Genomic DNA, 15,289 nt, shown 5'->3' on the forward strand with positions numbered 1-15,289 from the left:
TTTCATAAAATATCATTAACAATGTAAATTAATTACAGACAAAATTTGAAATGCATATAGAAGAATGAAAAAAAAAGTCTTTGTTCATTGGAATTTCAGGGGACCATGGGAAAAAGTAAATAGGGCTAGTGGGCTCCACACAATAGAAGTTACCTAGAGTGAAGTGTACTGTTTCTTAAAGGGATTCATATGGCAGGGAGAGTCATATATGGAGAGTGTGGACTTTGGGAAGAACAAGAACTTGAGGGAATCAGCTTCAAGACAGAGAGGAAGAAGGCTGGGGACCAATGAGATGGCAATTTTCCTTAGTCTGTGTGCTCCTTGATGTGATCTTCCTCTTCTACAACCTCACAAATCTTGAGAGTAAATACACAAATCATCATATGCTCAGTGTACTTTATTTTGGAAGATAGTGAGGTGGTGTTTTTGAACATGTTCTTATTAGAGGTCTCATGAAGCCTTTAGAAGCAGAGAAAGATTCAGAGAAACACAAGAAAACAGGGTAAGAACCACAGAAAGAACTCTGAGTTTCCTGTGATCCTGGAATTGAGGCTAAAGGCAAATATACTAAGTCTTCACTGAAGGATGAATATTGGGGCTTGGTTTTCAACTCCATGCCACACTCACCCTAGTACCACTCCGCACTGTGAAAATGCATACACACACACACACACACACACACACACACACACACACACAATTTCTCAAACTCCTTATGATTTAGATCAAGCCAATCAGATATACTTGCATGAGATTTGGAAGATAAAATATGGCTTTTGCTTCACTTTTGCTGCATATGCCTACAAATACAGTGCTTAAGCTGATTGATTATTCTCCAGAAGATTTAGAAGAGATTCCTGGGTCCAGTTTTTAACTATATGGAATCAAGAGGTAAGGCAAGCATCACCCATTTTGCTGGTATAGGTAATATACAATATGTGGCATGATTCTGGAGCTGGCAACAGTAGTAATGACTTTGTGATTTTGACAATAGTAACATGGTCTGGATCCAGAAATTTCCTGATTGTGTGAAAAGACAGCTCCTTTGGAGAAACTAGTTTTGTAAGTCTTTCTTTTGAAAAAAATTTTTTAGTTGTAGATGGACACAATACCTTTGTTTTATTTCTTTATTTTTATGTGGTGCTAAAGATCAAAACCAGAGCCTCACACGTGCTAGGCAAGCACTCTACCACTGAGCTACACCCCCAGCTCCTTGTAAGTCATTCTTGAAGGTTCATTTTGACACCTATTTCTTCAACTCTCCTAGGTGATTCTGTAAACCACTGAATATACTACAGTAAATTGCTCCCTCCTTAAACTAGCTAGAGTAGCTTCTGTTCTCTGAGGGTAAAGCCTAACCATAAAGCATGTTGTACCAAGAGCAACTGCAGGGAATAGAATTCCAAGAAAATGGGATAATGTGATTGACTAGATAACCTGGCTGAGTTGGAGAGCAGTGATAATTCTGTTAGTATTGGATGAGATGATGGCAATCCATGGCACACATTGGTAAACCCATCAAATTATCACCAATGCACATTTATAATGAAGTGTCTACTGAAGGCATGAACCAAGTAGCTTCTACTATAGATTTATTTTGACATTAATGATGGACCCCAAGAACAGTGAAGTGGACTAACTCCTAAGTAAGCCCTGTAGTTTAAAGAAAAAGACAATATCAGGATTTAAATTACCAGCTGAAGAAAGAGTACTAAGTTTCTATTCTTTGTGTTTCTTCCTCTTAGGGGAAAGGGACTCACTATGTTGCCCAGGCTGGCCCCAAATTGCCAGGCTCAAATGATTGTCATGCCACAGCCTCCCAAATATTTGGGACTATAGGTATTTTGTCCAGCTATTCTTTTTTTCTTTTTATTGTAAACAAATGGGATACATGTTGTTTCTCTGTTTGTACATGGCGTAAAGGCATACCATTTGTGTAATCATAAATTTACATAGAGTAATGTTGTTTGATTCATTCTGTTATTTCTTCCCTTCCCCCCACCCCTCCAACCGCTCTTTTCCCTCTATACAGTTCTTCCTTCCTCCATTCTTGCCACCCTCCTTAACCCTAACCCTAAACCTAACCCTAACCGTAATGCTAACCCCTCCCACCCCCCATTATATGTCCTCATCTGCTTATCAGCAAGATCATTCGTCCTTTGGTTTTTTGAGATTGGTTTATCTCACTTAGCAAGATATTCTCCAATTTCATCCATTTGCCTGAAAAAGCCATAATTTTATCATTCTTTATGGTGGAGTAATATTCCATTATATATATATGCCACAGTTTCTTTATCGATTCATCAATTGAAGGGCATCTAGCTAGGGTGGTTCCACAATCTGGCTATTGTGAATTGAGCAGCTATGAACATTGATGTGGCTGTATCTCTGTAGTATGCTGATTTTAAGTCCTTTGGGTATAGGCCAAGGAGTGGGATAGCTGGGTCAAATGGTGGTTCCATTCCAAGTTTTCTAAGGAATCTCCACACTGCTTTCCAGAGTGGCTGCACTAATTTGCAGCCCCACCAGCAATGTATGAGTGTACCTTTTTCCCCACATCCTCGCCAACACCTATTGTTGCTTGTGTTCTTGATAATCACCATTCTAATTGGAGTGAGATGGAATATTAGGGTAGTTTTGATTTGCATTTCTCTTATTACTAGAGATGTTGAACATTTTTTCATATATCTCTTGATTGCTTGTACATCTTCTTCTGTGAAGTGTCTGTTCATATCCTAGCCCATGTGTTGATTGCATTATTTGTATTCTTGGTGTAGAGTTTTTTGAGTTCTTTATAGATTCTGGAAATTAGTGCTCTAGCTGAAGTATGAGTGGCAAAGATATTCTCCCACTCTGTAGGCTCTCTCTTCACATTACTGATAGTTTCCTTTGCTGAGAGAAAGCTTTTAGTTTGAATCTATCCCAGTTGTTGATTCTTGCTTTTATTTCTTGTGCTATGGGAGTCCTGTTAAGGAAGTCTGATCCTAAGCCAACAAGTTGAAGATTTGGACCTACTTTTTCTTCTATAAGATGCAGGGTCTCTGGTCTGATTCCAAGGTCCTTGATCCATTTTGAGTTGATTTGTGTGCAGGGTGAGAGATAGGGGTTTAATTTCATTCTGATGCATATGGTTTTCCAGTTTTCCCAGCACCATTTGTTGAAGAGGCTATCTTTTCTCCATTGCATATTTTTGGCACCTTTGTCTAGTATTAGAAAATTGTATTTATTTGGGTTTGTGTCCATGTCCTCTATTCTGTACCATTGATCTACCTGTCTGTTTTGGTGCCAATACCATGCCGTTTTTGTTACTATTGCTTTGTAGTATAGTTGAAGAGCTGGTATTGCGATACCCCTGCTTCACACTTTCTACTGAGGATTGCTTTAGCTATTCTGGGTTTCTTATTCTTCCACATGAATTTCATAATTGATTGCTCTATTTCTGTAAGGTACATCATTGGGATTTTAATTGGAATTGCATTGAATCTGTATAGCACTTTAGGTAGTATGGCCATTTTGACAATATTAATTCTGCCTATCCAAGAACATGGGAGATCTTTCCATCTTCTAAGGTTTTCTTTAATTTCTTTCTTTAGTGTTCTGTAGTTCTCATTGTAGAGGTCTTTCACCTCTTTTGTGAGATTGATTCCCAAGTGTTGTATTTTTTTCAAGGCTATTGTGAATGGGGTAGTTTTCCTAACTTCTCTTTCTGAAGATTGATCACTTATGTATAAAAATGCACTGGATTTATGAGCATTGATCTTGTAATCTGCTACTTTACTGAATTCACTTATGAGTTCTAAAAGTTTTCTGGTGGAATTTCCAGGTTCTTCTAAATATATAATCATGTCATTAGCAAACAGGGATAGTTTGAGTTCTTCTTTTCCAATTGTATCCCTTTAATTTCTTTGGTTTTTCTAATTGCTCTGGCTAGAGTTTCAAGGACAATGTTGAATAGAAGTGGTGAAAGAGGGCATCCTGCCTTGTTCCAGTTTTTAGGGGGAATGCTTTCAGTTTTTCACCATTTAAAATGATATTGGCCATGGGCTTAGCATAGATGGCCTTTACAATGTTAAGGAATGTTCCCACTACCCCAATTTTTTCTAGTGTTTTGAGCATGAATGGATGCTGTATTTTATCGAATGCTTTTTCTGCATCTATTGAAATAATCATGTGATTCTTAACTTTAAGTCTGTTGATATGGTGAATGACATTTATTGATTTCCAGATGTTGAACCAACCTTGCATCCCTGGGATAAAACCCACTTGATCGTGGTGCACTACCTTTTAATATATTTTTGGATGCGATTTGATAAAATTTTGTTGAGATTTTTTGCATCAATGTTCATTAAGGATATTGGTCTGAAATTTTCTTTCCTCGATGTGTCTCTGTCTGGTTTAGGTATTGGGGTAATATTGGCTTCATACAATGAGTTTGGGAGGGTTCCCTCCTCTTCTATTTCATGGAATACTGTGAGGAGTATTGGAATGAGCTCTTCTTTAAAGGTTTTGTAGAACTCGGCTGAGAACCCATCTGGTCACGGACTTTTCTTTGTTGGTAGGCTTTTGATGACCTCTTCTATTTCATTGCTTAAAATTGATTTACTTAAGTTGTGTATGTCCTCCTGGTTCAGTTTAGGTAATTCATATGTGTCTAGAAACTTGTTGATGTCTTCGAGGTTTTCTGATTTGTTGGAATATAGATTTTCAAAATAGCTTATTATGTTTTGTATTTCACTCGTATCTGTTGTGATATTTCCTTGTTCATTCTGAATTTTAGTAATTTGAGTTTTCTCCCTCTTGCTCTTTGTTAGTGTGGCTAAGGGTTTATCAATTTTATTTATTTTTTCAAAGAACCAACTATTTATTTTGTTAATTTTTCTGATTGTTTGTTTCAATTTCGTTGATTTCGGCTCTCATTTTAACTATTTCCTGTCTTCTACTACTTTTGGTGTTGGTCTGCTCTTCTTTATCTAGGGCTTTGAGCTGTAGTGTTAAGTCGTTTATTTGTTGATTTCTACTTCTTTTGTTGAATGCGCCCCATGAAATAAATCTTCCTCTAAGTACTGCTTTCATAGTGTCCCAGAGATTTTGATATGATGTGTCTTTGTTCTCGTTTACTTCTAAGAATTTTTTTATTTCCCTCCTGATGTCTTCTGCTATCCATTCATCATATAATAGCATATTATTCAATCTCCAGGTATTGGAGAAGCTTCTGTTTTTTATTCTGTCATTTGTTTCTAATTTCAATCCGTTATGATCTGATAGAATACAAGGTAGTATCTCTATCTTCTTGTATTTGCTAACAGTAGCTTTGTGGCAAAAAATATGGTCTATTTTAGAGAAGGATCCATGTGATGCTGAGAAGAAAGTGTATTCATTCTTTGATGGATGATATATTCTATATATGTCTGTTAAGTCTAAATTATTGATTGTGTTGAGATCTATGTTTTCTTTATTCAATTTTTGTTTGGAGGATCTATGCAGAGGTGAGAGAGGTGTGTTAAAATCGCCTAGTATTATTGCGTTGTGGTCTATTTGATTTCTGGAATTGAGAAGGATTTGTTTGATGTACATGGATGAGCCAATGTTGGGGGCATAGATATTTATGATTGTTATGTCTTGCTGATTTATGCTTCCCTTAAGCAGTATGTAATGTCCTTCTTTATCCCTTCTGACTAGTTTTGGCTTGAAGTCCACATTATCTGAAACGAGGTTGGATACTCCAGCTTTTTTGCTGTGTCCGTGTGCATGGTATGTTTTTTCCCATCCTTTCACCTTTAGTCTATGGGTATCTCTTTCTATGAGATGAGTCTCTTGCAGGCAGCATATTATTGAATTTTTCTTTTTAATCCAATCTGCCAGTCTATGTCTTTTGATTGATGAGTTCAGGCCATTAACATTCAGGGTTATTATTGTGATATGATTTGTATTCCCAGTCATTTGACTCATTTTTGTTTTTTGACATGATTTGGTTTCTCCTTTATTTGGCTATTCCTTTAGGCTAGTTCCTCCCGTTGCTGATTTGCATCGTTGTTTTTCATCTCTTCCTCATGGAATATTTTGCTGAGAATGTTCTGTAATGCCGACTTTCTTTTTGTAAATTCCTTTGGCTTTTGTTTATCATGGAAGGATCTTATTTCATCGTCAAATCTGAAAGTAAGTTTTGCTGGGTATAAGATTCTTGGTTGGCATCCATTTTTTTCAGGGCTTGGTAAATGTTGTTCCAGGCCCTTCTAGCTTTTAGGGTCTGGACTGAAAAATCTGCTGATCTTCTTATTGGTTTCCCCCTGAATGTAATTTGATTCTTTTCTCTCGCGACCTTTAAAATTCTGTCTTTATTTTGTATGTTCAGTATTTTCATACTAATGTGCCTTGGTATGGGTCTGTTGTAATTTTGTATATTTGGAGTCCTATAAGCTTCTTGTACTTGGTTTTCCATTTCATTCTTCAGATTTGGGAAATTTTCTGATATTATTTCATTGAATAGATTGTTCATTCCTTTGGTTTGTTTCTCTAAGTCTTCCTCAGTCCCAATAATTCTTAAATTTGGCCTTTTCATGATATCCCATAATTCTTGTAGATTCTGTTCATGATTTCTTACCATCTTCTATTTGGTCAACTTTGGTTTCAAGATTAAATATTTTGTCTTCAATGTCTGAGGTTCTGTCTTCCAGGTGTTCTTTCCTATTGGTTATGCTTTCTATGGAGTTTTTAACTTGGTTTATTGTTTCCTTCATTTCAAGGATTTGTTTTTTTCAGTATCTCTAACTCTTTATTGGAATGATCTCTTGCTTCCCATATTTGCTCTTTTAACTGTTGATTGGTGCAATCATTTAATGCCTGCATTTGCTCTTTCATCTCTTCCTTCAATGCCTGCATTTGCTCTTTCATCTCCTCGTTTCCTTCCCTGATTGTTTTATTTATGTACATTCTGAACTCCCTTTCTGACATTTCTTCTGCTGTGCTGTCATTGGGTTTTATTGATATAGTGTCTAGGTTTGTTTGGGACATTTTCTTCCCTTGTTTTCTCATATTGGTCAGATGTCAGTGGGACTCTGTGATATTGCAGATTTCCTCTATTGGCTTATAGTGTCCCTGTCGATTTCCAGTGTATCACCTCCCAGCCTTCAGTAGCCTGAAGTCTTGGAGTAACTTGATAATGCAGTGCTTCTGAAGAAAGCTGCCCCTAGCCTGCTACTGTGTCCAGGGCTGGGGGCTGGTTCTGCATGGAAATCCTCTCACTGGGTGGTCTTGCTCCTATAAGGTGGCTATAGATAGAGCCTGCCCCCACCTGAGGGAGCCAGGCTGCTCAGGGAAAGCCTCTTCCTCCCCTGCCTTCGTCCCAGAAGCTGCCTGCAGGCCGGGGCCCGCCTCTGGGTTCAGGGCTTGGGGTTGGCTCTGTGCGGGAAAGCTCTCACTGGGTGGACCTGCTCCAAGGACCTGGCTGTGGACCCCGCCTGCTGCTGGAGATAGCAGGGCTGCTTGGGGAAGTCTCTTGCTGCCCTGCCCTGGTCCCAGAAGCCGCTTGTGGCCTGGGGCCCACCGCTGGGTCCGGGGCTTGTGGCTGGCTCTGTGTAGAAAGGCTCTCACTGGGCAGCTTGCTCCGAGAAGCTGGCCTTGGAAGGAGCCTGCCGCCAGAGGGAGCAGGGCTGCTTGGGGAAGTCCCTGGCTGCCCTGTCCTGGTCCCTGAAGCTGCCTGCAGGCTGGCGCTCGCTGCTGGCTCCAGGACTTGGAGCTGGTTCTGTGTAGAAAGGTTCTCACTGGGGGGGCCTGCTCCGAGAAGCTGGCTGTGTGGAAGGAGCCCGCCACCGGAGGGGGCAGGGCTACCTGGGGAAGACTCTAGCTGCCCTGCCTTGCTCTGAAAAGCTGCCCCTATCTGGGCCTGCCGCCCAGGCCGAGCTTCACCCGGTGGGGGAGACTCACCCTGTGGCTCTGTTTTAGTCCAAGTCTCTCAATGCCTCCCCTTCTTGAATCCTGGGTTCTGCAGTGACAGGAGAAGCAGTCACCCTCTAGTCCACCATCTTGGATTGCCCCGTGGAAAGAGCCTCTGTCCAGCTATTCTTATTTCTTGTTGACACAGCTGAAAATTAGAGTCTGATCCAATGCATGATTAAATTACAATATACATTGAACTCGCAGCCCCACTGGGTCACTTTTGTAAAGTGAGTATGTTTATTGGTATAGTGTGAGATCCCAAGAATAGTAATGGAATCATTTGGGAGGACTCAGGTGACTCTAAGTACTTCAATAATGAGCTTCCTTGTCAGCATAAGCAGCCTGTTTGATGAAGCTTGCTTGAACAGCTGAATTTATTTTCAGGGGAATGTCAACTCTCTTCATGTATCACCCCTACCACCTCTCACTGCTCCCAGACACACAACTAGATTTAGATCGAAGTAGGCCCCCAAGCATGGATAGATGGAGATACACACACACACACACACGTGTATATATATATATATATATCACACACACACACGTGTGTATATATATATATATACGTGTATGTGTATGTATATCTGAACTGGAAGGAGATAAGAATTCCAAGATTTTAATAATTTTAATAATTTAAAATTGCAGGAGTCTGAAGAATGTGTGTGAGAATGTATTGAGGATGTTATACCATGAAAAAAGACATATAATTTTAGATTAGGCTGAATATATTAAGCCTAATATATTCAGTAATATATAGTAATATATATTACTAGATATTCTGGATTAAATTAGCTCACCTAATTGAAAGTGGTTCTCTGTGCTAATTGGTTTACTGAAGCCAAGTCTCAAGATTGGCCCATATTGTTTATATGCCAACTTATTCCTTGGTATTATATACAGGAAGTACTCTAAAGACTTAAGGAGATAGGAATATCAGGGTGCACTTACATGTCCACCTATAGATCCCAGAGGATGCTCTTCCCCAAGGAATTAAAATCTGTATTCGTGAGAGGAGATTGTATATCCTTGAAACACTACAGTGCCTGTCTTCTGTAGGTTATGTTGCCTTTTACAGAAATTTACTAATTTCATTGAGAATGAGAACACAGAAGAGCAGAAACCAAGGGACAGCACATAATCATCAGAGATTGAGTGAACATGGCAAGAGAAGTAATCTGAATGTTTTGACCTACAGAAAAATTTAGTAGTGGCTAATTTTTCTTATTAGAGCAACATAAATGAGCAGCATGCTAACCCCTACTCAAATTTTACAGCCAAAATATTTCTACATCTGGTGAATAGACCTAATTTGGGTTCTGAGGATGACGACTCATTGTAGCCCTGATCTAAGTCAGTTCATGCAGCCAGAGGCTCTCAAAGGGAAGTCAGATGCTCTTGAGGAAGAACACTGCAATGTCCTGAGCATACATTGTATATTTTTCTTCTAGCTTTGTCTTTCTAGCTGGAAAGGTCTGTGGTATAGAGTGATGAATATGGATATACTCTGGGAAAATGAATATACTCAGATTTTCAGAGATTATTGGACACTGAATTCATAGTTATCAATGGGAGGGGGTGGTGGTGGAATTAGAACACAATGGTCATCCACTGATCAGAGTCAAAGCTTATGCAGTCAAGAGAGTTTTATCTTGAACCCATGTCAGCAGGTCCAGTGGATCTGCAAATACATTATATGGCCATTTCTTAGTTCATGGATGCATACAATAGTCACAATCAGTAACCGACAGATCAACCATATTTTCTTTCTGATCAGTACAGTAAGGGCTATTTATGATAGGAAGGGGCAGGTAGAATTCACTGGATCTGCCAATATTATATTTCTGTTGAAATCAGAGACTGAGGCAAGAGTATAGGAAGTTTGAGACCAGTCTCAGCAACTTAGTGAGGTCCTCAGCAAATCAGTGAGACCCTGTCTCAGAATAAAAACAAAAATGGTTGGGGATATAGGTCATACCAAAACAAAGCAAAACAAAACAAAACAAAAAGGAGTGTGCAAACCAAGTCCAAAGAATACATGTGTATATGGGAGGTTGGGGTGATTTGTACCACATCCTCAATGTAACTTGCCTATTTAGACTGTGCATAAAATGGACAGTTCTTGGAGAATGAGAATCAATTATCAACTGTAATCTTTAATCCCAAATGAGATTTTTAAAAAGCTGGACAATGCATAAGAAATTGCAGAACAACTGAAAGATCAAGATTTTAAAAGAAGTCATAAAGAAAAATCATTATTTGCAAAGAAGACAAATAGAATTAAGAGCTAGAAAATCTATTGCTTGATGCGATGGGGGGAAGATGTAGTTCTGGGAACAGAAATGAAAACTGAAGCATAATATGATCTAAAGGTTAATACGCACTTTTTTCTGGTGATTATATGCCTAGAAATGTATCTACTGGAAAAAATTGCCTTGCCTTGAGGGATCTGGTGCTACAGAGTACAGTGTCACATGTATCACTCTACTTCAAGCCAAAGAAACAGATTCCACCTTATGAAAGCAAAGACTTCACTGACTCTTATCACTTACTGAACTACTCAGATACTCCTCCTAAAAAGGGGAGAGGGGATAAAGTCTTGGTGTTCAAACTCCTACTCCAGAACTAGAATGCTGATGTGCAAATGCCACCACAGTCACCGGAATGTATTATATTTTCTATTGTTCCTCTGCTTGATACAGATTGAGAAATTCCAGGTAGAAACATATGACTGATCATTTCTTGGTCACATGGTTGCAAGGATCAGGGTGTTGGGAAAGCAAACATCTGATCTTTCATAAGATAGACAAAGAACTAATCAGTGGTTAATTAGGGGTGGGAAGAGAGTATGTAATAGGATGGCATGAGGGAGTTTTTCAGGATAATGGAACTATTCTGTATTTTAATTGCTGTGATGGTTATACCCATATTAAAATTCATAGAAATGGACACCAAAAAGTTATGATATGATTAGAGAAAAAGCCACACTGAGAGATTCATGGCCAGCTGCCAAAATGAGAACTGGAGGAGACATCATTACTCCCTGTCCCTTTGAAGCACATATTTATTTATAATAATCAATTTACTTACCTGCTTTTCCTCTACTATTTTATATAAGGTGAGTTGGTGATAATTAACTTTGTAATTTAGTCCACACATTATAGGATATCAAGATGGGTCTGAGACTAAATTAGGAAAACCAGTTGTGGATAGATTCAAGTAACTGATAGAAACTTGGACCTTTCCTTAGGACAGATTAGTGTACTTTTGTTTGCAGGAGGGAGATCTATGTTATGATAGGCATAAGCTGATGTTGTTATTAGCTATTATTTAGAAGTCTGGAAAAAATGGGGTGTGGTTGTCTATGCCTATGATTCTAGCTACTTAGGATACTAAGACAGGAGCCAGCCTGGGCAAGTTAGTGAAACCCTGCCTCAAACAAAACAAAACAACCAAATAAGAGGCATGAAAAACGTGTATTATAGGGTCAAAAAGATGAATAACAGATAATGACTTAGACTGGTGCTGGCGGTTGATAAGACTCTATGGACCACTCCTCCCATGATCTCTACCTTCTAATGTTCATGCTTTTCTGTAATCCTTTCCCTCTGAGTGAGGGCAGGACCTGCAATTAATTAATTAATTAATTAATTAATTAATTAATTTATTTATATTGTAAACAAATGGGATACATGTTGTTTCTCTGTACATGGAGTCAAGGCATACCATTTGTGTAATCATAAATTTACATAGAGTAATGTTGTTTGATTCATTCTGTTATTTTTTCCCTTCCCCCCACCCCTCTGTAATTTATTTTTAATCAATGGAACAGGGCAAGAGGATGGTGTCTTACCACTGTGATTGTTACATTATATAAGACTCTTCTATTGGGGGGAGGTACTGGGGATTAAACTCAGGAGCACTCAACCACTGAATCACTTCCTTAGTCCTATTTTGTATTTTACTTAGAGACAGAGTCTCACTGAGTTGCTTAGCACCTCACCTTTGCCGAGGCTGGCTTTGAACTCACGATCCTCTTGCCTCAGCCTCCCAAACTGCAGGGATTACAGGCATGTACCACCATGCCTGGCTGATTGTGGGCTTATTACAGGCCAATCAGATGCATACATGTGAGACTTGAGTGGCAGAAGTGAGGTGGGGACTATGCTTCAGCCATCTCTTTTGGTGATGATGTTTGGCTGCCCTATTGCAATACAATCACCAGCTTGTGCATGCTGAGAGGCAGAGTACGAGGCATCTATTTCACTGGTGTAAATCACAGCAGGAGGAGCATGGTATTGGAAATAGCAACAGTAGTGATTGGTGGCTTTTCATTCTGGCACTACGAGGTAGTAGTTTCCTAACAGTAGAGTTAGCAACTCCCCTGTGGCATGGTAGTGATGTGGCTTTGAAACTTGTTCCTGTAAGCTCAAATTAGTACTTGGGATAATTATTTAAGTCATTTAATACCTAGTAACAAATCTTTTCTTGCTTAGACTAAGAGTGAATTCTGTTCTTGAGACTGACTATAATAGATACAAAAGAGAAGTCCTCAAGTGATATTTGAATTAAATGTAAATAAAAACACATCATAGTAAACAATATTAATCTTTAAAAGTAAACCATTTTCATGTTTAATATAATAGATTTATAATATTTATTTTTATAAAGACAAGTAAAGCCACCTTATCACATTTAATGTAAAAGATATAATGCACTGGTTCAGTTTGACACGCTACATAAGATTTTTTATATTAAGAACAACCCATTTTCTTAACAAGGCAGCAGCTATAAAACTATGTGTTTAGCTTGTTTCTCCTACATACTCAGAAAATATGTTTTTAACTTGCATTTATACTTTCTTCAACTTAAAAATCTCTTTAAATATTCATTTTGATTAATCTAGGCTAAAATACAATACTCAGTAATCTTCATATTCTGAATTTAAAATAATATCAAATATTAATAACATATGCTCTTAAGAAAGTACTTTTAGTAAATATAACTGACAAAATAGTCAACAAAATGTGTATAATATTTTCTTTGTATATAAGCATAGACTTTCTAGAGCTATTGTAGTATAAATTATCATTGCATAATAGATGTGTGAGTTTTCATATAAACTACTAAGCTTTAAAATTTGGACATATTTCAAATAATTTCTGAGTAAAGGCAAATATCTCTTTAACTGGTAATTTCCTTGAAAAACAAGGTGATCAAATCAGTAATAAAAAACACTATTAGTAAGTTTCTGGGCAAAACTAATTTATGCATTTCGAAGGCTCAACCTGAAAATTCTTTAACTTCTTTGAAGATAAAATATTCTATGGTGACAAACTCCTCTTTGTTAGGTTTTGTTCACATTGGACTCTTGCCAAAGACTGAGTATACCAATTCCTTCTAAGAAGGGAGACTTCTTGGGGCATTCTTACAGAGGTCAGCCCTTTTATTGTTTCACATCTAGAAAAGTCAAAGGGTTTAAAACCAAAGAAAGAAGCTCCAATAGATGATTTCTCCCCCATTTTCTAAACCAACTGATGAATAAATTGCTCTTGCCATAAACAGGACAGAAGAATGGACAAGTGTGGTTTGCTTGTTTTTTAAAGTGCTAACAAAGTCCACTATGTCTCTAAATGGACTGTCATGTAGTGACTAAAATTTAAGCAGCATAAAGTATATAGAAATTACACATTTAAATTAGATAGTCAAAATCTTTTAGCTAGACACTGGTAATTCTACACATTATTCTGGCAAGCATTACATGTTAAGTATACTAACATGCTTGCCAGATTAATATAACAGTTCAGTTTTAGTGTAACTATTTTTTACTATCTAACATAAATTAAAACATGACTGTTGAAAATCCGAAATCTAAAACTAGAACTAAATAATCACAAACTACTCAGAGACAAATGCCACAAACAGCAGTGTTTTGAAGAATTTCTAGTAATTTTTCTGGTTAATGAGAGACCTGTTTCTTAACCCTTTTGTAAAGGCTGGCTTTATCCAGCTCAAATCCAAATCCACTTTTTTCTTTATATATATCAGCTCACAGTTTAGAGTTCTTGAAAGTGTTTTTATCAGTAACAGAGTTAGCAGTGTAAGTCAGCAGCTTCTGAACCCCTGCCACCAGGCACAGAGAATGCAGAAGTTACTAACAAATTTTGATTTGAATGACTGAATAAAATCAACTTTAACAAATTAATAATATATCAGTTAGATAGCTAGAAAATGAGGGCCCCAAAATGGTATTCTCCTAGATAATTCAGGTTATAAATCTAAAAGCCCAGTTTTCTAAAGCATTCCAATGGTACTGAGGCAATTTGGAAAATAGGGTTTATGAAAATGATATCTCAGAATCACCAACAAACATAATACCACCTTTTAAAAATCATCAGTTAATCACATGTAAAAAGCAGTACAAGCTAGTAATTTCTACTAAACATGTTATGGTGCCCTCTGGTGGTTATACTGCATATCTTTTGAAATATAAAAAGAATAATTCAGAATATAAAAAATTTGAGATCACAAAGGAATATGTCATTGTGCTTCTGAGTATCTTTCTTTCTCTTTTTTTGTTGTCAAGCACATCTGTAACAAGAATAAATCCCAGATCTCTACTCCCAGGAATTGAGCTTAGGGCTACAGCTACAGGAATCTCAGTAAACTTGACTATGACAGACAATTACTGTTGAAAACTTACATTTTGGTTCTAGACCTTAACTGAGAGATTTTTGCATTTTCTAGTTTGGCTCTGAAATCTATGGGTTTCTCAAAAAACCTCACCAAGGCTGGTTCATTCAACAGAGATGCAAGAATCTGTTCAAATGCAAATGACCACTGAGGTTCCTCCCTAAGAGAGGAAGGCTCTTTCTCCACGTGGCTCTCTGTTTCTCCCTTAGTGGGTCCTCCAGAAGCATAGACTGTACCAGAGAATCCTTTGGCTGATGATGTAGGGCTATGTAGCTTCCTTCCAACTTCCTCCATCCTGAGCAAAAGACTGGTTACAACAGCAATGGCCTGATATAATAACTCTTCTTCAGGGTCTTCATGAAATAAATTATAGAGGGTCTTTGAAAATTGAATAAATTGTGACTAGAAGACACAAGTTAAAAATATAACATTTTAATGTTATGGTTTAGCAAATATAAAGCGAACTTAGATGAATTTAAAATTGTGTCAAAAATAATCATTTGCTAATCACCTATATAGAATTTGTAGCATACATCCTTCACTTTAGAACTGACGATTAATCCCAAAATAAATCCTGGCTCTAGAAAGCTGAGTATGAACCAAAAAAGAATTTCATTTAAGCCCTCTTGCTTACTGTCTAATAGCAGTACATTATATCTAGACC

General features: G+C 37.7%; 1 protein-coding gene across 1 annotated transcript in view; it reads right to left on the bottom strand.

Annotated features, from left to right (window-relative positions):
• Nucleotides 1-12,575: 12,575 nt before the first annotated feature.
• Nucleotides 12,576-15,289, bottom strand: part of TBC1D8B (TBC1 domain family member 8B) — a 63,195-nt gene continuing 60,481 nt past the window's right edge. Inside the window, exon 21 of the mRNA XM_079124954.1 lies at nt 12,576-15,027. Coding sequence (XP_078981080.1) covers nt 14,632-15,027 — 396 coding nt within the window. The 3' untranslated portion in view covers nt 12,576-14,631. The remainder of the gene's footprint in view (nt 15,028-15,289) is intronic.

Source organism: Sciurus vulgaris (genome assembly GCF_902686455.1).
Source record: "Sciurus vulgaris genome assembly, chromosome: X".
NCBI lineage: Eukaryota > Metazoa > Chordata > Mammalia > Rodentia > Sciuridae > Sciurus > Sciurus vulgaris.